The sequence below is a fragment of the Anomaloglossus baeobatrachus genome, chromosome 1 (genome assembly GCF_048569485.1).
Source record: "Anomaloglossus baeobatrachus isolate aAnoBae1 chromosome 1, aAnoBae1.hap1, whole genome shotgun sequence".
Lineage (NCBI taxonomy): Eukaryota > Metazoa > Chordata > Amphibia > Anura > Aromobatidae > Anomaloglossus > Anomaloglossus baeobatrachus.
In genome coordinates, this window is record NC_134353.1 from 739304530 (window position 1) to 739328320 (window position 23791).

Sequence of the window (23791 nt, forward strand, 5' to 3'; positions counted from 1 at the left end):
ACGGAGTTGTTGCGGATCGCACATGAGATTCCGATGGCCGGACACCTAGGGATCGCTAAGACCAAGGCCAGGTTAAACCAGCATTTCTACTGGCCAAAAATGGGGGCCGATGTGGCTGCCTACTGCCGTTCGTGTGAAACCTGTCAGAGAGTGGGGAAGGCGGGGCCACACCCCAAAGCCCCACTAGTATCTCTGCCAATCATCGATGAGCCTTTCAGGAGGGTGGCTGTGGATCTGGTCGGCCCGCTGGCCATCCCCAGCAGCTCCGGGAAACGCTTCATACTGACGGTAGTTGACTATGCCACCCGGTACCCAGAAGCAGTGGCCTTGTCGTCCATTCGGGCTGACAAGGTGGCCACCGCATTGCTGGAGATTTTCTCCCGAGTGGGTTTTCCCCAGGAAATGCTCACCGACCGGGGGACCCAATTCATGTCCCAGCTGATGGAGACCCTCTGTGAGCAAGTCCAGGTGCGACATCTGGTGGCCAGCCCGTACCATCCACAGACTAATGGCCTGTGCGAGCGGTTCAATGGCACCTTAAAGCAGATGCTTAAGATGTTGGTCGACTCCCATGGGCGTGACTGGGAGCGGTATCTCCCACACCTGTTATTTGCTTACCGGGAGGTTCCACAGGCCTCAACAGGATTCTCACCGTTTGAGCTCCTGTACGGGCGACGTGTGCGGGGCCCCCTGGCTCTGGTGAAAGAGGCTTGGGAAGGGGATTTGGCCACCCCTGGAGTGTCGGTCATCGAGTATGTCATGCGCTTCCGGGACAAAATGCAGGCCTTGACGCAACTGGTACACGACAATATGGCTCAAGCCCAGGCCGATCAGAAGCGTTGGTACGACCAGAACGCTTGTGAGAGGACCTACCAAGTGGGTCAAAAGGTGTGGGTACTGGTCCCCGTACCACAGGACAAGCTTCAGGCAGCCTGGGAAGGCCCATACCTCGTGTACCAGCAGCTCAACCCTGTAACGTACCTGGTCACCCTGGACCCCGCCCGTGGAAGGCGAAAGCCCTTCCATGTGAACATGATGAAGGCACATCATGAGCGGGAGGCATGTGCGCTCCCCGTGTGCAACCTGCCCGAGGAGGGAGAAGCGGAAACCCTCTTGGATATGCTAGCCCAGGTTAGGGCAGGCGGATCCATTGAGGATGTGGAGGTTGGCCACCAGCTCTTGGAGGACCAACGGTCCCAGCTGTGGGCCACCCTCCTCCCCTTCCGGGGGTTGTTTACCAACCAGCCCGGAAGGACTGACTTGGCTGTCCATCACGTGGACACTGGGGATCATCCCCCGATCCGGCGTTCAGCATATCGGGTCTCCCTGGAGGTGCAGCAACACATGCGCCAGGAGATTGACGAGATGCTGGAGCTGGGGGTGATCCAGGCATCCAACAGCGCTTGGGCCTCGCCTGTAGTCCTCGTCCCTAAGAAGGACCGAACCACTCGGTTCTGCGTGGACTACAGGGGGCTCAATGCTGTCACGGTCGCCGATGCGTACCCAATGCCACGCATCGATGACCTGCTCGATCAGTTGGCCGGGGCTCAGTACCTGACCATCATGGACCTGAGCCGGGGATATTGGCAGATCCCCCTGACTCGCAAGGCCAGGGAACGCTCTGCCTTTATTACCCCATTTGGACTGTACGAGTCCACGGTGATGCCATTCGGGATGAGGAATGCCCCTGCCACTTTCCAGCGGATGGTCAACACCCTGCTCAAGGGACTTGAAGGGTACGCGGCCGCGTACCTGGATGACATTGCAGTCTTCAGTCCCACCTGGGAGGACCACCTAGAGCATCTAGCACAGGTGCTCAGGCGGATCCACCGGGCAGGTTTGACCATCAAGCCGGGAAAGTGTCAGCTGGCCATGAGCGAGGTCCAGTACCTCGGTCACCGGGTAGGTGGGGGAACGCTGAAGCCCGAGCCTGAGAAAGTGGAGGCCATCGCATCCTGGCCCACCCCCAGGACCAAGAAGCAGGTGATGTCCTTCTTGGGGACCGCTGGGTACTATAGGAGGTTTGTTCCATGCTATAGTAGCCTGGCAAAGCCCTTGACGGACCTCACCAAGAAGAAGCTGCCCTCTGCAGTCGATTGGACAGTGGACTGCGAGACAGCCTTCCGGGCCCTAAAGGACGCCCTGTCCAGCCCGCCCGTGCTACAGGCAGCCGACTTCACGCGGCCGTTTGTAGTACAGACCGACGCCAGTGACTTCGGCCTCGGTGCGGTGCTCAGCCAGGTGGACTCTGCGAGCCAAGAGCACCCAGTCTTGTACCTGAGCAGGAAGCTGTTACCAAGGGAAGTGGCCTATTCTACAATGGAGAAGGAGTGCCTGGCCATAGTGTGGGCCCTGCAGCGTCTGCAACCCTATCTATACGGGCGCCACTTCATCGTGGAGACGGACCACAATCCCCTCAGCTGGTTGCACACCGTCTCTGGGACGAATGGGCGATTGTTGCGATGGAGCCTTGCGCTCCAGCAATACGACTTCACCATTCGCCACAAAAGGGGCCGTGACCACGGTAACGCAGACGGGCTGTCCCGACAAGGAGAGGTCGCGGACGGGCGCACGGGGGAACACCGGAGTGTGCTGCCCCCTAGCGCCCTCAAAAGGGGGGAGGTGTGAGGTAAATCCTGGGATATGAAGAGGAATTATGACTAGAAGTCATAATTGCTCTCATCACTCCCTGGCAGTGCCCCCCCTCCCTTCTTGTTCTCAAATGTCCAGCATCTGTGAAGGTGTCACATCCCACTTACACCTCCAACAGCCATCTCCTCTGATATGGAGATGAGATGATGTGAGGACAATGGACCCAGGATGACTCCCTGCCGTCACCCTGTAACAAGAGTTGTATCTCATTAGCAAGGCTTGGAAGTAGCCAGACAGAACGACTCCAGTAAAAAATGGTTCATATCTCGCAAGCCATATCTCCGATAAATATGGCAACCATAAAAATGGTGTTTGCGCAGGCGGACGATGCTGGCACACCTTTTTTTATGGAAGGGGGAGCTTGGGAAATACCCCAGGCGTGATATCAGCCATATGGGAACTCGTAGACAGGTCATGAGTCCCCTCGTTCTGTAGCTAAATTCATAACTGTCACAATGAGAGCATTGGCGTCCGCCTACGACGCTCCCAGGCAAAGTTATGGCCAATATCCCCTTTGCTGGATAATTCTGATCCATGCAGGGGGAGTGGCAGTGCTTCCCTGTGAGGTCACTAAGGTAGGAGGGGACCTGGATCTGCCCAGGTTGATAACCCTACTTCGGCCATTTTCCAGTGTTCTTCTGCTCGGGGGCCTGGTTGGGAAACATCTGTGGGAAGAATCCTAGAAACCTGGTCTACAGCGCCCCCCTGTGGCCAGACACACAAGGTAACTGATGTAATTGTATACCTGTTTGTAACCCATGCTTTATCTGTAACTGTACTCTGACATATGTATATTCTGTAGATTCCCTATTGTATATATTGTAGTTTCTAGTGTGCTTTAGGCTGATTAAATTATATAATTAATCTTGGGCTGTTCTGTTATCTCGATCTTGAATCCCACGTCTGTGTGTTCGGCTAATAGTTACCGTAAATCGGTTGGTGGCAGCGAATTGTGCCAAGGATTATTGTGGGGAGGCCAGTGAGATTCGGGGAGATTTTATATATTCTGCCCGCGGAGGTCGGGGGAATATATACCTTACTCTCACCGGGGACCCTTCAATAATCGGCATAAGTAGTATAGCGGCCTCCTTGCTTATTGTCGGGCAATTCCATAATTGGCCTGACTATAAGAGGGGCGCTAGAGAGCGCGTCACGTGCTCTGTCTGTCGGTCGGGAGGTATAAAGGAGGGGTGACCCCCACTTGTTACCCCCCGATTGTGACGTACTGGTAGCCAGCGCGGGGGATTTCTGAGTGACCCCCCGGTGGTTTGTGACACTGACCAAAATACTGCAGTGTGAACATAGCCTAAGAGTATGAAGGGACAAACCCCACTGACAAGCAGTATGGTAACATCCAAGTTTGCAATATATACATACATTCCCAGGAGGCATTAGAGAGGAGTGGTGTAGCATGAAATCCTAAAAGAAAAAAGTGTTACAGAACAGTCAAAGAAAATCAGACATGTTCTCTTTAAATTAGTGGACGCCAACAGTTCCCTTATGAAGCAATATACTGTGCCCAGCATCTATCTGAAAATGAAAGCTTCTCTGTCAGCCGTTGTGTGCCAGCTGGCATCACCAAACCATGTATAACACATCCATCATCACCGGCGCCCGTCACATTTGAGCATCTTCCAAGGTTGTCTATCTCTGATCATCTAATTGTCTGACTGACGAAGCCTTTTACATCAGATCTACTTTACTGTTGGCTGTACACTGGCATCTACAATGTGGATCACAGATCCTACAATAACTTAAAGGGGTTATCCGGCTTATTTTGCCTTTTTTTGTAATTTCACTATGGGGCTACATTGGGGCAGGTAAGCAGATAGTGTGCACTTACCTGCTCCGCTGTCAGCCCCGCTTCCCTGGCTCAGTGCGGTCGTGGGACCGCTCCTGCCATGATTTTGCTGCTTCCTGTGATTTCATGTCAACAGGGGCAGGTCCATGTTGACACGCAAAACAGCGACTGAATGTTACCGCCCTGCTGGGCGGGTACAGTGCGTGGAGTCCCCGCCCCCCCTTCCCCGCACCCTCCCACATAGAGGCAGCAGCAGCTTATGCATCTGAGGACACTGGGGAGCTGCATACAGAGCTCGCGTCTGAGCAGCGTCCGGGAATCTGTCCTCTGTCAGCTGCGGCCCCTGACAGCGGACAGCACTTTATAGCAGAGGACTGATTCCCCAGCGCTGCTCAGATGGGGGCTCTGTAAACAGCGAATGCCATGATCAGCCACCGGCCAATAAGAGGCAGCAGCTGATCACTGGAGAAGCTGCATAGAGAACTCATTCTGCACAGCGCCCGGGAATCTGTCCTCTGATATAAAGCGCTGTCAGAAGCAGGACACCGAGGGAACCAGGACAGGTGAGAAGGATTTGTCTTTGTTTTTTGCGTGTGTGAAGTATGGCAGTATAGGGGACACTAATACATGATGGAAGAGGAGCAGGAAAGGAGCCATTACTATAGGATGGGCACAAGGATGGGGCACAGTACTATAGCATGTGCACAAGGACGGGGCACAGTACTATAGCATGTGCACAAAGATGGGGCACAGTACAATAGTATGTGCACAAGGATGGGGTACATTACAGGTTGGGGGCATTACTATACGATAAGCACAAGGGTGGGCACATTACTACATTATATGTGGCCATATTGTGCTGTCCTAGAGGTCTGTGCTCAGCAGAATACGGACAGCCAATGCCTGTGCAGGGGGCGGGGCTGGACACTGAGGTTTGGCAACAAGGATAGCAACAAGTCAAGTTTGCTTGAGCTGCAGGTAAACAAAGAGGCTGCAGAGATAAAGGGATAATTCAAGAGGAACAAAAGTTAGAAAACAAAAAAAAAATAAATAATGTAGGGATGATTTATATGACAATACAGCACAGATTAGCTTAAAACATTTTTAGAGTGTATGTCGGACAACTCCTTTAACAGTTTTGTTATAAAGCAAACCTTTTTTTTCCATCTCCAAGTTCTTGCTGAGGAAATAATAAAATACCTCCTACGAACCATTTCACTTCCATTTTTACATGTTCACTTTTTCTCATCGCCCTCTTCCAGGAGCCATATTTACAAGGTGATGGAAGAAGTGTGTACGTGTACATGATAATATGCACGAATAGGACTAGACCTCTAGCGCCATCTATTGGAAGTAGCAATCCTTCTAGTCAATATCGACCCTTTAACAGGCCATTGCCACATGAGTTAAAGGGGTATTCCCATCTCAAAAATCCTATCCCAATATGTTGTATGTGTAATAATAATAATAATAATAATAATATTAGCAAATACCTTCAATTAGAAATGTAGTATAGTTCTCCTGATATAGCCATGTCTCTTACCTAATTTGCAGTTTAGGAATCCATGGTTACGTCCACGCATATAAATTACAATAAGATAGTTACTCATGGTGGTAAACATGGATCCCTAAAGGTACTGTCACACATAACAAGATCGCTAGCGAGATCGCAGCTGAGTCACCATTTTGGTGACACAGTAGCGATCCCGTTAGCGATCTCGTTATGTGTGACACTTACCAGCGATCAGGCCCCTGCTGTGAGGTCGCCGGTCGTTGCTGAATGGTCCAGGTCATTTTCTTCAAAGGCGACGTCCTGCTGGGCAGGACACATCTCTGTGTTTGACACTGTGTGACAGGGTCACAGTGACTGCTGAGATCGTTATACAGGTCGCTACTGCGACCTGTATTGTTCCTGCATCGCTGGTAAGATCTGACTGTGTGACATCTCACCTGCGATCTCCCAGCGACTTACCTGCGATCCCTATCAGGTCGCATCGTTTTCGGGATCGCTGGTAAGTCGTTGTGTGTGACTGGGCCTTAAGCTGCAATGCCCTGCACATGAGGTAAGAGACATGGCTAGATCAGGAGAACCTTTCTACATTTCTAATTGGAGGTATTTGCTAAAATTATTATTACACCTACTACATATTAAGATAGGATCTTAGAAATGGGAATAACCCTTTCAAAAAGGTAAAAAAAAACAACAAAAAAACAACAGAAATTATATGTGTAGACATCGGTTTCTGAGTGTTTGCCCCTTGTCAGTGCAAAGCAGGAGAACTGATTTTGCTACTATAGGTGGCAGGAGATCCTTTCTTGCTCCGAGGCTTTTTGCATATTCCCAATTCTCAGAGAAGTGTTGCATGGCTTCTAAGATTACTTAGACTTAAGGCTGCTTTACACGCAGCGACATCGCTAGAGATGTCGCTCGTGAAAGCACCCGCCCCCCGTCGTTTGTGCGTCACGGGCAAATCGCTGCCCATGGAGCACAATATCGCTAGGACCCGTAACACGAACTTACCTGCCTAACGACGTCGCTGTGGCCGGCGAACTGTCTCTTTTCTCAGGGGGTGGTTCGTGCGGCGTCACACGGCAGGCGTCAAATAGAAGCGGAGGGGCGGAGAGCAGCCGAAAGAAAGACACGCCCACCTCGTTGCCGGAGGACGCAGGTACGGTGTTGTTCGTCGTTCCTGTGGTCTCACACGTAGCGATGTGTGCTGCCTCAGGAACGACGAACAACCTGCGTCAAAAACAGCAACGATATTTGGGATTTGAACGACGTGTCAACGATCAAAGATTAGGCGAGTATTTTTGATCGTTAGCGGTCGCTCGTGCGTTACACACACAACGACGTCTCTAACGAGGCCGGATGTGCGTCACGAATTCCGTGACCCCAACAACATCTCGTTAGCGATATCGTTGCGTGTAAAGCCCCCTTTAGGCTGATTTAGCACTCTCCACAAGCAGAAACCTCATTCCTTATACACACTGCATATGTTAAAGCATTCACCGAGCCTAAGCAGTATAAATTTATAAAATAAAAAAAAAGCTTACCCCAATTTTGCTCCAAGTCTTTGCATACAGGTATAATCCATTAAGGATTCCTTTTCTAAAGTAGGGAATTCTTCATAAGTAGTAAGGGAAGAGGTTTCACGCTAAAGATAAGGGAAAGCTTTTTTGTATGAGTGATCATTCGCATTTCTTTGATGAATAATGAACACAAAAAAAAATTCTTTGCTTACTGTTAAACTCAAGAAAAGGAAAAGCAGATTAAAAACAAAGCTGAAAGGAAAAGCAGAGATAAATTGTGCAAGTTTATAAGTGAAGCGGGGGTGACAGGCCATACTGTATAGTCAGTTTTATTATCTAAGGCCCCAAGAGTTCACATGTCCAATAATCATCCGTTATAGCGGATCCTGCAGACATCCGTTGGGAAAAGAGGTTCTGCAACACACAACTATTTGTCCGGTTTTGAATACCTGAATTCTGCTGGATCCGTTATTTTTTACATTGGAGTCTAAGGAGAATAGATCTGTTATCGGATTGATATTTAGTCATCTGTTATTCTTGCATTTGTAACGTAACATTTTCTTACAGGAACTGTTCCAAGAGGAAAATAAATAGCAATCCATTAACGGTTTCATACTTGGTAGACTCCAATATTAAAAAGTCCAGCAGAAATCATTTTGCCAACGGATCTTTATAAGATCTATTCTAACAGATGATTAAAGGACATGTGAACTGAGCCTTAGGCCCCCTTCACACGCACGCGTCTCCGGTACGTGTTAGGTCCGTTCCTGCACGTACCGGAGACACGGGCACACGTAGACCCATTAAAATCAATTGGTCTGCGCACACGTGCGTGTTTTGCCATGGAACGTGTGTACGTGTGTTCCACACGTAGACGTGTCCACGTTTTCTCCGGCATCACGGGTGTCACACGGGCCGCATACGGACCATACGGATGTAGTGTGGATGCGGTCCCGTGTGACACGCGCCGGCGAAAACTAATGTGTCAGAAAAAAAAATAACAAATCTTTACTCACCTTCTCCTGCCCTCCTGTCTCTGCCGCTGATGTCACTTGCTGCCGACCGCCGCTCATTATGCTCATTTAATATTCACTTCACTGCGGCCGGAAGCAGCAGCAGCGGGGAGTCGGCAGGACCGGAGACCGAAAATCAGCACCATGGACAGCGACGCCTGGGACAGGTGAGTTTAAAGTTCTCGTTCTCCGTGATAACACACGGAGAACACACGTAGTGCCATAAACACGGCTCACGAAGGGGAAAAAAAGAGAATTTTGTTTACTTACCGTAAATTCTTTTTCTTATAGTTCCGTAATGGGAGACCCAGACCATGGGTGTATAGCTTCTGCCTCCGGAGGACACACAAAGTACTACACTAAAAAGTGTAGCTCCTCCCTCCTAGCATATACACCCCCTGGATAACCAAATATAGCCAGTTTAGTGCAAAAGCTGAAGGAGGACAGCCACCCACAAGTAGAGATAGAGCAAAAAACCGGAACAACCGGAGCCTCTGTCTACAACAACAGCCGGTGAAAACACACGGAACAAGAAAACTGCCAACAGGCAACAGGGAGGGTGCTGGGTCTCCCATTACGGAACTATAAGAAAAAGAATTTACGGTAAGTAAACAAAATTCTCTTTTTCTTCATCGTTCCTTATGGGAGATCCAGACGTCTCAAAGCAGTCCATGGGTGGGAGTAAACAGAAAACTGAGAAGTAGGCGAAACCTAACTTCACAAATGGGCGACAGCCGCCTGAAGGATGCGTCTGCCCAAGCTCGCATCTGCCGAAGCATGAGCATGCACTTGGTAGTGCTTCGAAAAGGTATGCAGACTAAACCAAGTGGCAGCCTGACAGACCTGCTGAGCCGTAGCCTGGTGCCGGAAAGCTCAAGAGGCACCGACAGCTCTGGTCGAGTGTTCCTTGATCCCCGGCGGGGGAGGCACCTGAGAACACTGGTAGGCATCGGAAATGGCCGACCTAATCCAACGAGCTAGGGTAGGCTTAGAAGCCGAGAGGCCCTTGCGCCGACCTGAGGTCAGCACAATAAGAGAGGTGCACCGCCTAAGAGCAGCGGTGCGAGACACATAGATCCGGAGCGCCCGCACCAGATCCAGAGTATGCAACGCTTTTTCAAAGCGATGAACAGGAGCCGGACAAAAGGAAGGCAGGGAAATATCCTGGTTAAGGTGGAAAGGAGAGACCACCTTAGGGAGAAAGTACGGAGTCGGACACAGAACCACCTTGTCCTGATGAAAAACCAAAAAAGGTGACTCCGAAGAGAGAGCAGCCAAATCAGAGACTCTCCTGAGGGAGGTTATGGCCACTAGAAAGACCACTTTTTGTGAAAGACGAGACAAAGAAACCTCCCTAAGTGGCTCAAAAGGGGGTTTCTGCAAGGCCGTGAGGACCAGATTAAGGTCCGAGGGATCCAAAGGCCGCCGGTAAGGCGGAATGATGTGAGATGCGCCCTGCATGAAGGTGCGCACCTGAGCCAGTCGGGCGATACGCCGCTGGAACAATACTGACAGAGCCGAGACCTGACCCTTGAGGGAAGGGAGGGATAGTCCTAGCTGCAGACCGGACTGTAAAAAGGACAGAAGGATCGGCAGTGAAAAAGGCCAAGGAGCATGGCCGGAAGAGCGACACCAGGACAGGAAGATTCTCCAGGTCCTGTGATATATCTTGGCCGAGGAAGACTTCCGAGCCCGAGTCATAGTGGAGATGACTTCAGGAGGGATACCAGAAGTCGTCAAGATCCAGGACTCAAGAGCCACGCCGTCAATCTGAGAGCCGCAGAATTCTGGCGGAAAAACGGACCTTGTGAGAGAAGGTCTGGACGGTCCGGAAGATGCCACGGCACCTCTACGGACAGGTGGAGCAGGTCTGGATACCAAGCTCACCTGGGCCAGTCTGGAGCAATGAGGATGACCCGACGGCCCTCCATTCTGATCTTGCGCAGGACTCTGGGCAAGAGAGCTAGAGGGGGAAACACGTAAGACAGACGAAACTGGGACCAATCCTGAACCAGCGCGTCCGCTGCAAAGGCCTGAGGATCGTGGGAGCAAGCCACGTAAACCGGAACCTTGTTGTTGTGCCGGGATGCCATTAGATCCACTTCCGGAGTGCCCCACTTGCGGCAGATTGTCCGAAACACTGCCGGATGCAGAGCCCACTCGCCGCTGTCCACGGTCTGACGGCTGAGATAATCTGCCTCCCAGTTTTCCACACCTGGGATGTGGACTGCGGATATGGTGGACTTTGAGTCCTCCGTCCACTGAGGGATGCGTTGAACCTCCAACATTGCCAGGCGGCTGCGTATCCCGCCCTGGTGATTGATGTAGGCAACCGCTGTCGCGTTGTCTGACTGGACTTGAATGTGCTTGCCCGCCAACAGATGGTGAAAGGCTAAGAGAGCTAGAAGCACAGCTCTGATTTCCAGCACATTGATCGAGAGGGCTGATTCGGACTGAGTCCAAGTGCCCTGCGCTCTGTGGTGGAGATATACTGCTCCCCAGCCGATTAGACTGGCATCCGTGGTGAGGATCATCCAGGACGGGGCCAGGAAGGAACGTCCCTGAGACAGAGAGAGGGGCCGAAGCCACCACTGAAGGAAGCCCCTGGTCTGTGGTGACAGAGCCACCAACCTGTGCAAGGAGTAAGTCCACTTGTCCCAACAGCGGAGAATGTCCAGCTGCAGGGGACGCAGATGGAACTGGGCAAAGGGAACCGCTTCCATTGACGCCACCATCTGACCCAGCACCTGCATTAGGTGCCTGATTGAGTGACGGCGAGACCTCAGTAAAGAGCGCACCGCCAGATGGAGGGACTGCTGTTTGACTAAGGGCAGCTTTACAAGTGCCGGCAAAGTCTCGAACTGCATCCCTAGGTACGTGAGACTCTGGGTCGGAGTCAGAGTGGACTTGGGTAGATTGACAAGCCACCCGAACTGGACTAGAGTGGCGAGAGTGAGAGAGACACTCCGCTGACAGTCTGCACTGGATGAAGCCTTGACTAGAAGGTCGTCCAGGTAAGGAATCACTGCCAACCCCTGGAGGTGCAGAACCGCAACCACTGCTGCCATGACCTTGGTGAATACTCGAGGGGCCGTGGCTAACCCGAAGGGGAGAGCCACGAATTGGAAATGTTCCTCTCCGATTGCAAAACGTAGCCAACGCTGGTGTGAAACTGCAATTGGCACATGCAGATAGGCATCTCTGATGTCGATGGATGCTAGGAAATCTCCTTGGGTCATTGAGGCAATGACTGATCGCAGAGACTCCATGCGAAAATGCCGCACCTGAACATGCTTGTTGAGAAGCTTGAGATCCAGGATGGGCCGGAAGGAACCGTCCTTTTTGGGGACTAGGAAGAGGTTTGAGTAGAAACCTCTGAACCGTTCCCGGGCGGGAACCGGTACAATTACTCCATTGGCCTGCAAGGATGCCACGGCCTGCGAGAAGGCGGCGGCCTTGGAGCAGGGGGGAGTGGACAGAAAAAATCTGTTTGGCGGGCTGGAAGAGAATTCTATCCTGTAGCCGTGGGAGATGATATCCCGCACCCACTGATCGGAGACGTGTTGAAACCACACGTCGCCAAAGTGGGAGAGCCTGCCACCGACCAAGGACGTTGCTGGCGCGGCCAGATAATCAAGAGGAGGCTGCCTTAGTGGCAGCGGCTCCTGCGGACTTCTGAGGACGCGGCTTCGTGCGCCAGCTGGGTTTTCGGTCCTTGGCTGAGTTAGTGGACGAGGCTGAGGGCTTAGAGGATGACCAGTTAGAGGAACGAAAGGAATGAAACCTCGACTGGTTCCTGCCCTGGACAGGTTTCCTGGTTTTAGTTTGTGGCAAGGAAGTACTCTTCCCGCCAGTAGCTTCCTTAATGATTTCATCCAGTTGTTCGCCGAACAGCCGGGACCCAGCAAATGGGAGCCCAGCAAGGTACTTCTTGGAAGAAGCATCTGCTTTCCACTCTCGCAGCCACAAGATCCTGCGTATAGCGAGGGAATTAGCCGAAGCCACCGCCGTGCGGTGAGAAGCCTCCAGAATGGCAGACATGGCATAGGATGAAAAGGCTGAAGCCTGGGAAGTTAAGGCAACCATTTCGGGCATAGAGTCCCTGGTGAGGGAATGCATCTCCTCCAGAGAGGCAGAGACGGCTTTAAGAGCCCATACTGCTGCAAAAGACGGGGAGAACGAGGCCCCTGCCGCTTCATATACAGATTTGGCCAGAAGGTCAACCTGGCGGTCAGTGGAATCCTTAAGTGAGGTGCCATCAGCCACAGATACAACTGTCCGGGCTGAGATTCTAGACACCGGAGGGTCTACCTTCGGTGAATGAGCCCACTCCTTGACAACCTCTGGTGGAAAGGGAAAACGGTCATCAGAACTACGCTTTGGGAAGCGTTTGTCAGGACAGGCCCTGGGCTTGGTCACAGTGTCCTGAAAACTGGAGTGGTTAAAGAACACACTCCTTGCTCTCTTAGGTGATGTAAACTGGTGCTTTTCTACCAGAGAGGGTTGTTCCTCCGATACTGGTGGATTGAGGTCCAGTACAGAATTAATGGACGCAATCAAATCACTAACATCTGCATCACCTTCGGTCAGATCAATGGGGCACATGGAGGTAGCGTCCGAGCCCACAGTAAAGGCATCCTCCTCGTCCTGTGATTCAGCTCGTGAATCAGAGCCACGGGACGAGGAAGGAGAGGAGCCCCTGCGTCTCCATTTAGGAGGACGGGGTCTGAGCTCTGTGAGCTCTGCTGAGCGAGCCGTAGCAGCAGAGGCGCCCTGAGAAGGGGGCTGATGCATGCTCAGCAGAGTCCGGGACAACTGTCCCATGGAGTCGGCAAAGGACTGGTAGATAGACTTAGAGAAGGATTCTACCCAAGCCGGGAGTTCAGCCACCGGAGCCGAAGCAGCCGGAGGGAACACTGGGAGTGAGACTCCAGGCTGAGGCACCACCATGTTAGAGCAGGCATCACAATGTGGATATGGGCTCGGTTCAGGCAGTACGAGCTTACATGCAGTGCATATTGAGTACAGCCTTGCAGCCTTGCTCCTTGTGTGAGACATGCTGCTGAAGTGGGGGTTCTGAGTAGAATGGCCCCCAGAGAGTATATAACTAGGTCCACAACCGGAGGTTGTGGCTTACCCGACCGTTTGTGTGCCCTCCAGATCCCACAGACCGGACCCCCAGAGAGATGTTGCAGGCAGCTCCAATCAGTGTGAGAACGCTGATAAAATGGCGCCGGAGCGAGGAGAGGGGGCGGGGCCTATCTCAAAGAGCGGGATCTGGAGGGCAAAGGAGGTATACAGGGGAGGGAATCTTTCCTCAGAGAGGAGTGTCCCTTCCCTGTGCTGAACAGCCGCTGGGCGGAGCCGCACTGTCCCTCTGCATGATTGGCATGCAGGGGCAGTGAAAACGAAAGTAGGCCTCAAACGAAGCCGGGGCCTAAATTTAACAATGCGGCCAGCGCGCAGGCAACATCGGCGCAGTTCTCCGGTGAAAACCAGAGAACCGGCCGGAAAGTCAGCATAGTTACACAGCACACTCTCCCCAACAATAAAGTACAAGGGACGCCCTGATAACCACGTCTCAGATACTTAGCTTGTGAGACGCAGGGCCAGGTCCCTGAGGGATGAGTGCTCCGTCCGGCAGGATCCAAAAGGGGCTGCGGATGGAGACCAGTCTCCTGCAAGGCAGTGAGAACCGTGCTGGCTCCCACTTCAAGCCAGACCCCGAGGGGATGGTGAAGGCGCGCGGTATGAAGGGCTCCAGCCCTGAAATCAACCTTAACAGTACCGCCGACACAGTGGGATGAGAAGGGACATGCCGGGAGTCCAGGCTTGGACCCGCTTTTCTTCAAACTCTATTCAAAAATCAAAATCAGATGAGGATGCATGTGTGGATGTGTGCCTCCTGAACACAAAGCATTGAACTGGCTATATTTGGTTATCCAGGGGGTGTATATGCTAGGAGGGAGGAGCTACACTTTTTAGTGTAGTACTTTGTGTGTCCTCCGGAGGCAGAAGCTATACACCCATGGTCTGGGTCTCCCATAAGGAACGATGAAGAAACGCACCTTTGACACGTTTGTGAAACACGTGCGTGATTTTCACGGACGTGTGAAGGGGGCCTTACAGGGGTTCCGACTGCTGAGCCCCCATCAAGACCAGAGCAAGTACGCCTGGTCCTCAAGAAAGTGGCCAATCATGCAGTCACTTTTTATTACAGTAATTTTTGCTGGGTCTAAATCTCCCATACATTATAATGCCTAGAGAAAGGAAAGTGATCTGCAGGCCAACCGGCCACAAATTCCTGGACACTCCATAAAAATGGCACTTTTTTTCCTGTCCGTAAAAACAAAAAAGAAAAAAAAAGAAACTACGAATGCACCCGATTTTGTTTGGAAGCAGTTGAGACTTGTATACATTTTTATGACTGTATTTATTACTTTTTTACAGTTCACAGTGATTGCACCGAATGTTTCATGCAAGATTTTGGCTGAAAGTAAGGTAAGAAATCGAGTTGCCAACCCTGGTGAACTGAGGTTTATGGCATAGCAAGATGATATGCTTTAAGTTATCAGTCAGAAATATAAAAACAATAGACCAGAATGTCAAGAACACATTGCTAACAGTGGTCAGGAGTAGGGTTAGTTTGTTTTTTTTCACCTCCACTGATCTCTGTACAAAGCTCTTCGTCACCCTCAGCATGTGTGTATACTCCGTCAGCTCCGCCAAGTTTTTCTGTAACTTCTCCTTGTTCTTATGAACTTCCTTCAGCTCATATTCAAGCTTCTGTAACTGTTCCTACAGAATAGACATAAGATGGAAACCCTGTCACTTACCAGTCATTTTTCTTAATTCTAACAGTAATATAATATTGCATAAAAATGGGTGAATGGTGGCTTATAAAAGAAAAAAAGGAATGGAAATTAAATGTGGGGCTATTGTGTAGTTATAGCCCGTCATGCATTACCTGTATGTCCAGCACATGTTTGGGGAGGGGGGCTGGAGGCAGCATAGTTGCTTCTGGGACAGGAATGTCAGCCTTTTTGATTTCTTGGACCAAATATCCTGGCAACCAAAGAAAATACATATTATAACACCATTTTCTATGCAAAACAAAAATCTACAGGAAGTTCTTTAAATTTACCAAAAAGATTACAATATTCTATGCAGCAAATTAGTAGCCTGTTCTTACCCCAACTGCAGAGAAAGTAGAAAAAAATAGAGTATTGTTACGTCACCGCCGGAGTCTGCTCCAGCGACTTCTGCTCCGATCACCAGGCGACGCCGTGTTCCTGCCGTGGATGGTGCTGGTGATTGGAGAGGAGTCGACGCCAGCAGCACCGGTGGGCGCAGGCTCCGATCATCCACTGGGCTGGGTTATCTTGGGATCTGCAGTACCGCTGGCTGACTGTGGGTGGCGTGTGTCTTCCAGCTGAAGTTGCCAGCGTTCAGCTACAGCCAATGGGAAGACACCACACCCTTCTTATTCCCCCTCCTGTCACATGACCACTGCCAGAGATAGTTCTAATTTCCTTGCTCCTGGTCCGCCCTATTCTGTTATGTGATTCCTGTGTGCTGACTTCTGCGTGTTTGCTGACTACCCTTCTGCCTGCTGTTTTTGTACCTCTCTGCCCGATCCGGATTTGACCTCTGCTCCGTTTTCTGATTACGTCCTTGTCTGACGATTCTGTCCCTGTTCTGCTATTCCTGGTTGGACCCTGCCTGACGACTACTCTCATCGGACTGCAGCCTTCCACAGGTAGTGATCTCCAGGGCCTGTGTAATTCCAAATCCCTGTATAGGGGTTAAAGGGTTTCAGGGTTCTGGGGGTCCTGCTTGGTGAGTGGCTTCCCTCTAGTCTGTCCATTACATCCCCCCTGAGTCTGTTGATCCAGGCAGGCGTTACAAGTATTCAGGAGTAAAAGGTTCTATTAGTCCAAAAGGGCTTGGTCAGCATAAAAATGACAATCAGATGTAATTAGCCCTACTGTGCCAGCATTGTCACTCCGTAGTTGCGACCAGTTTTTCTTGATGGGCTTAACGGTCTTGAACCAAGTATGAGGGCCTGAATGCTGAGACCAGAACACATGTAATACAATAACCACAGCATGCAAACATTTAAAAAGGAGTATTTATTGGAAGGTTAGAATTGGTTTCCACATATACAGCAGAGGACGACGTTTCAGCCCATCCAAGACCTCAGTCACGGCCTCTCGGTATAAGAATGTTTACTGCATCTGGTGTCTATGTAGAAAAGGTTTTCAGCTCACCCGGTTGCTGGATCACCTGGTTCCTCATTCAGGGATGGTGCAAGGAGGCGGGCTCCGTGTTCATGGAAGCAAGTTGCAAGGTAGTTTGAAAAAACTTTTTCCAGCATCACGTCCAAGTATGAAAATAGTTTAAATTCCATTTTATTTCAAGTTCGGTAAAACTAAACATTCGGTTAGGTGGACATCCATATTAAAACACGTCTTACACATTGCGAGCCTGGAGTGGCTAGGATTAAGAGCCACTCCAGGCTCGAAACGCGTAGGAAGTTTTTTAAAAATAAAATGGAATTTTAAACTATTTTAATACTTGGACGTGATGCTAGAAAGAATTGTTTCAAACTACCTTCCTTCTGGTGTCTCCGTGTTCTTACGTACACTTGAGGAACCGAAGATGATCTACCAATAAAATCACCTTAAGTACATATTGACTGCTGAGGATAACTATTGTACTTATATCCTACCACGTAGCACCAGAAACCTACGGCGTGCCGACCATATTCCTAAACTACATAAACTATACAGCCATGTTACGCAAGATTGAGGGCTGTGGTGAAGAGACAGCGCTGGAATCCCCAGGGAAAAAGGTGAACCTGTGGACTAAAAAAAAAGTTATAAAGAAATTAAATCTCTTTAAGGCTATGTGCACACATTGCTTTTTTGCTGCTTTTTTTCATTGCAGATTTTAAATCAAACACTGCAGAGAAAAAAGCATGTCAGCAAAGTCTATGAGAATCCTGACTTGCTGTGCACAAGTTGCTTCTTTTTTCATTGCAGAAAGAAAAAGCAGCATGTCAATTGTTTCTGCTTTTTGCCTGCGTTTATGTAATCCACTGCAGTGCTTGATCACTGCAGTGGATTATATGTCAGCGCTGCACACACACACTGACAGTTCGCCTCACACACCATGCACCAATCTGGTATATTCAATTTAGATCCAAGACCTATAACAGGTCATCAGATCTTTAATCAATACGTAGATACAGCCACAGTGTATATGTTGACAACAAAGGCTAAACCACGATACAAAAAGCGTGTGTGCAATAACAGACAAGGCCTTGTTTCTATTGTTAAAGCTAAGTGTCTGTTATTGCACACACGCTTTTTGTATCGTGGTTTAGCCTTTGTTGTCAACATATACACTGTGGCTGTATCTACGTATTGATTAAAGATCTGATGACCTGTTATAGGTCTTGGATCTAAATTGAATATACCAGATTGGTGGAAAGTGGACTCTTGAGGAATCTACTGGATTGATGAAATATGATCTGCATTTAATCTTGATCCAAAAGTAAGATCATTTAGGGGGATGCCACTCTATATTAGATTGTGTTATATATTTTTTTGGTCATTACATCTCACTATATATAATTTGTCCGTACACCTAGGATCGCAGCACGTATAAGTCTGCCAGTGTAGGGACAGGAGGGTCAGCCTTCGGTGAGCGAGGGCACCTCTTTGCATTATCTAGGGTGCCAACCTCCGCAGCAAGGAAGGGAAAAATTAGGGGAATAGCCCTGGACCCTTCCCCTTCTGTGTATTTAAAATCATTTTGTACTTTAATATTCATGAAATTGTGTATAGTATTCAGATGGGTTCATAGTATTCACACGGGTGGGGGTGGGGGGGTGTTTTTTCAATAATTAGATTTTAATTGATATTAATAAAATCAAGTTTTAAAGGTTTTTTTCTTGTTTGTTTTGATAGACACCCCGATTATATCTCCATACGGTTTACTTACATGTGCACATACCCTAATCTGTCAGCAGATTTTTGCTTCCTCATCTGAGAGCAGCATGATGTAGGAAAAGAGACCCTGAATGCAATGATGTGTCACTTAGATTACTGGTTGCAGTGATTCTGACAGTTTTTTTTAGATTTAGCAATGCAGCAAAGCTGAGAAAGCTTCCTCCTCCTCCCATTCCAGGCTCTCTATGTCTACAGATAGTGAGGTGCTAATCATAGCAGGGGAAGACCGGACTAGCTGACTTCTAGCTGACCTAGTCCGCCAATGATAACACAGGTATGCAAAGGTAAAATTGTTTGAAAAGTGTTTTTTTATATACTTTTGATCGCTGTACTCCGTAAATATATAGAAAAAAATCCATTGCTTACAGTTTTTTCAAAAGAATAGAATTCCATAGAGTTCCAAAAGGAATTCCTTCCCTAGTTTTTTGAAGACGCCAGTTTAGTGCAGTAGTTCTCAGCCTTTCTGACCTTGAGAGCCACATTCGAATCTGAGAGGTCACAAGCCACACCCAGCTCCGGCCGCCCTCCCACTCCCCTCATAGTTGTGACACCCAGAGCCCCCATTACCAGTATAATGACAGCTAAATCTTTTCCACAGAAACCACAGTCAGCAGGTATACCAAGATCCAGGCACTACCACAATACCCCCATTCAGTGTCCTCGCATCAAGCACTCCCACCACAGTCACAGCCCGCTTCAAGCACCTCCTCTGACAAGTAGTATGATCCGGTCTCCTGCTTACCATACTTAAATTTTTCTCCAAACCCTGAAGACCAGAATATGGGTCTCCGGATCCGCTCTTCTTTGGGGAGCTACTCACATAATTCACCATTTACAGACCTGCTCTTCATAGCGGTTTGTTAGACCAGGTGCTATTCCAAAACCTGACAGACAGCAGTGAGCAACACATCATGGGCTCCTGGGCCACAGGTTGGGGATCCCTGAAAACTTTAGCACTGTTGGCGAAGCGCAAGCAGAAAGATTTCATCAGGATATCAAGGAGAAGGAACGACAATACCAAGGTAGATGGAACATGAACATGATGGAGAACTACTGCTGGATACTTCGCAGAGAAGATCCGCAGACCTAAGAGAAAAGATATCAAGAGAAGCTATGAAGAGAAAAGGAGCAAGAATTTCCAATAAAGTTGGAGAATGAATGTTTTACAGTGCCTACAAGTAGTATTCAACCCCCTGCAGATTTAGCAGATTTACACATTCGGAATTAACTTGGCATTGTGACATTTGGACTGTAGATCAGCCTGGAAGTGTGAAATGCACTGCAGCAAAAAAGAATGTTATTTCTTTTTTTTATTTTTTTTTTTTAAATTGTGAAAAGTTTATTCAGAGGGTCATTTATTATTCAACCCCTCAAACCACCAGAATTCTGTTTGGTTCCCCTTAAGTATTAAGAAGTATTTCAGGCACAAAGAACAATGAGCTTCACATGTTTGGATTAATTATCTCTTTTTCCAGCCTTTTCTGACTAATTAAGACCCTCCCCAAACTTGTGAACAGCACTCATACTTGGTCAACATGGGAAAGACAAAGGAGCATTCCAAGGCCATCAGAGACAAGATCGTGGAGGGTCACAAGGCTGGCAAGGGGTACAAAACTCTTTCCAAGGAGTTGGGCCTACCTGTCTCCACTGTTGGGAGCATCATCCGGAAGTGGAAGGCTTATGGAACTACTGTTAGCCTTCCACGGCCTGGATAACCTTTGAAAGTTTCCACCCGTGCCGAGGCCAGGCTTGTCCGAAGAGTCAAGGCTAACCCAAGGACAACAAGGAAGGAGCTCCGGGAAGATCTCATGGCAGTGGGGACATTGGTTTCAGTCAATACCATAAGTAACGTACTCCACCGCAATGGTCTCCGTTCCAGACGAGCCCGTAAGGTACCTTTACTTTCAAAGCGTCATGTCAAGGCTCGTCTACAGTTTGCTCATGATCACTTGGAGGACTCTGAGACAGACTGGTTCAAGGTTCTCTGGTCTGATGAGACCAAGATCGAGATCTTTGGTGCCAACCACACACGTGACGTTTGGTGACTGGATGGCACTGCATACGACCCCAAGAATACCATCCCTACAGTCAAGCATGGTGGTGGCAGCATCATGCTGTGGGGCTGTTTCTCAGCCAAGTGGCCTGGCCATCTGGTCCGCATCCATGGGAAGATGGATAGCACGGCCTACCTGGAGATTTTGGCGAAGAACCTCCGCTCCTCCATCAAGGATCTTAAGATGGGTCGTCATTTCATCTTGCAACAAGACAACAATCCAAAGCACACAGCCAAGAAAACCAAGGCCTGGTTCAAGAGGGAAAAAAATCAAGGTGTTGCAGTGGCCTAGTCAGTCTCCTGACCTTAACCCAATTGAAAACTTGTGGAAGGAGCTCAAGATTAAAGTCCACATGAGACACCCAAAGAACCTAGATAACTTGGAGAAGATCTGCATGGAGGAGTGGGCCAAGATAACTCCAGAGACCTGTGCCGGCCTGATCAGGTCTTATAAAAGACGATTATTAGCTGTAATTGCAAACAAGGGTTATTCCACAAAATATTAAACCTAGGGGTTGAATAATAATTGACCCAAACTTTTATGTTGAAAATTTATTAAAATTTAACTGAGCAACATAACTTGTTGGTTTGTAAGATTTATGCATCTGTTAATAAATCCTGCTCTTGTTTGAAGTTTGCAGGCTCTAACTTATTTGCATCTTATCAAACCTGCTAAATCTGCAGGGGGTTGAATACTACTTGTAGGCACTGTATATAATTATATTATATTTGGCTATAATAAAGATTTTTCTTGTACATCTCACTTGTACATAAATTTCATGCACGTTTTTTGCAAAATCCATACGTGATGGTTAAAAATAGAAGTGGTTTTGGAAATCAGGATAAAAGAAAACATAAGAATCAGTCATTGGATTTAAAACAATATTCATAAACCTGAATTTTCAAAAATTGCAGGTAAACTGCTTACAGTGTGATAAGAGTCACCACTGAAATCTTTGCGTTAACTCTTACAGCATGCTGTCTTCAGATTACATAGCAAAAACCTGCTAACAGATTCACTTTAAGTACAAAACTTAACATGGATTTTGCCATTATACAGTTATACTAGTTGGGAGTGTCCAATCTCTGTGCCTAGCAGGTACAAGTGGAATCGCTATCCACCCGTACCTGTTAACCCCTTAAATGACGCTGTCAAGATGTAACAGTGCCATATTAACGGCGATCGCAGTAGATCTGTACTCAGAGGCCGCAACCGTGACGTGATCATGTGGATCCGATGGTAGCACAGGGTCATGTAGCGCACATGACTAAGGTCCTGTAAGAAGCAGCCGAGTACTGCAGCTTCAGAAGATGATCATTTCTCCCGGTCTGAGTGATGCTGCTCTGATCGGGAGAAATGAATTGGCGATCAGACTGATGATCCTTATAGTCCCCTAGGGGTACTACTAAAGTATAAAAAAAAAAAAAAAAAACAACAACTAAAAAGTTCAAATCACCCCCCATTCATCCCATTGAAAATTAAAGGGTTAAAAAAAATAGACATTTGGGATCGTCGCGTTCAGAAACGTCCAATCAAAATATAAAATCAATTAGTCTGATCGGTAAAATGGCGTAGCAGCAAAAAACGCCAAAATTACGTTTTTTGGTTGCCACAGATTTTGCGCAAATTGCAATAACAGGCGATCAAAACGTAGCATCTGCACAAAAATGGTACCGTTAAAAACATCAGCTCGAGACGCAAAAAATGAGCTTCCACTGAGCCCCAGATCTCGAAAAATGAAAATGCTATGGGTCGCGGAATATGGCACAAAACATACGCCCCTTTTTTGGACAAACTTCTGATTTTTTTAACCTCTTAGATAAAAGTAAACCTATTCATCTTTAGTATCTACGAACTCGCACGGACCTGTGTCATTATGCCGACATATCAGTTTTACTATACAGTGAACACAGTGAATAAAATATCCCAAAAACAATCGTGCAATCACACTTTTTTTGCAATTTTTCCGCATTCGGAATTTTTGTGCAGTTTTCCTATACTTTCCTATGTATTTCCTATATAGTAAATCGCATGGTTCATTTAAAACTACAGCTCGTTCCGCAAAAAACAAGCCCTCACATGACCAGATTGACTGAAAAATAAAAAAAAAGTTATGGCTCTCGGAAGAAGGAAGTCGGGAAAAAAAAACGGAAAGCGCAAAATCGGCCAGTCGTTAAGGGGTTAATGGATTCCTTTGTTGTTATTCTTTACCTCCTGCAGGGGAGTGATAAGACTGAAGCTCAGCGATCCGTCTGTAACCTTTTTCTTTATTTAAGATTATATTACAATTATGTATGGAAACTTTCATGCCAGGATGTCATCTAGGCCGCTTCTTGTGATCCAACAGATTAGAGGAGTGTGAGGTTAGCATGTGCTACTGATTAGATAATGCAAGTCATGACTGCAGAGAAAATATTATAGGACATGTGACTTTCATCCGGGAGAAAAAAAAAACAAGGACTTTCCAATTTAAAATATAAAAAGCTTTTTGTAGAGTGGAGATCACATCAATAAATCCCCATTATGCTCTTATTTGATTTAAATTGCATAGTTACAATTAATTATGTGACCCTCAAGTGATCAGGATCCTGACAACAATACAGTATAAGGGGTCCAGCTGCCGTCCATCCACTGCTGTCTGGCCAAGGATGGGATCGCAACATGCTCAAAGCTTTGTACACCCAGAAGATCCACAGAGTCATGGTACCTGGAAGCGATTGGTCTTCTTTCTATAGAAAGACCTTGTATTTGTGTACTTTTCACAACGTCGTTCATTATTAGATAACATTTGGTTGCCTAGTTAGGGTGCAGCTACGTTTTAATTAATCTATTGAAAGTCAGGTTGTCATGATAACTTTGGGATAGTGGGGAACCGGGGCTCCTAAGCTGTCCCTCAAGCTAGAGGGCCCTATGCTATACCTTATCTCATAGATACTCCTGATGGTGGAGAGTCCTGAGTCTCATTCTAAGGGGTGCTTCACACATAGCGAGATCGCTACCGAAATCGCTGCTACGGGACGGTTTTGGTGACGCAACAGTGACCTCATTAGCGATCTTGCTGTGTGTGACACTGAGCAGCGATCTGGCCCCTGCTGCGAGATCGCTGCTCGTTACACACAGCCCTGGTTCGTTTTCTTCAAAGGCGCTCTCCCGCTGTGACACACAGATCGCTGTGTGTGACAGCGAGAGAGCGACGAAATGAAGAGAGCAGGGAGCAGGAGCCGG

General features: G+C 48.3%; 1 protein-coding gene across 1 annotated transcript in view; it reads right to left on the reverse strand.

The window, feature by feature from the left end:
- The window catches only part of ATP6V0A2 (ATPase H+ transporting V0 subunit a2), a 140000-nt gene that overhangs the window by 101049 nt on the left and 15160 nt on the right, over positions 1 to 23791 (reverse strand). Inside the window, exons 3-5 of the mRNA XM_075322668.1 lie at positions 15464 to 15561; positions 15157 to 15294; positions 7508 to 7608 (exon numbers count right to left, since the gene is read on the reverse strand). Coding sequence (XP_075178783.1) covers positions 7508 to 7608; positions 15157 to 15294; positions 15464 to 15561 — 337 coding nt within the window. The remainder of the gene's footprint in view (positions 1 to 7507; positions 7609 to 15156; positions 15295 to 15463; positions 15562 to 23791) is intronic.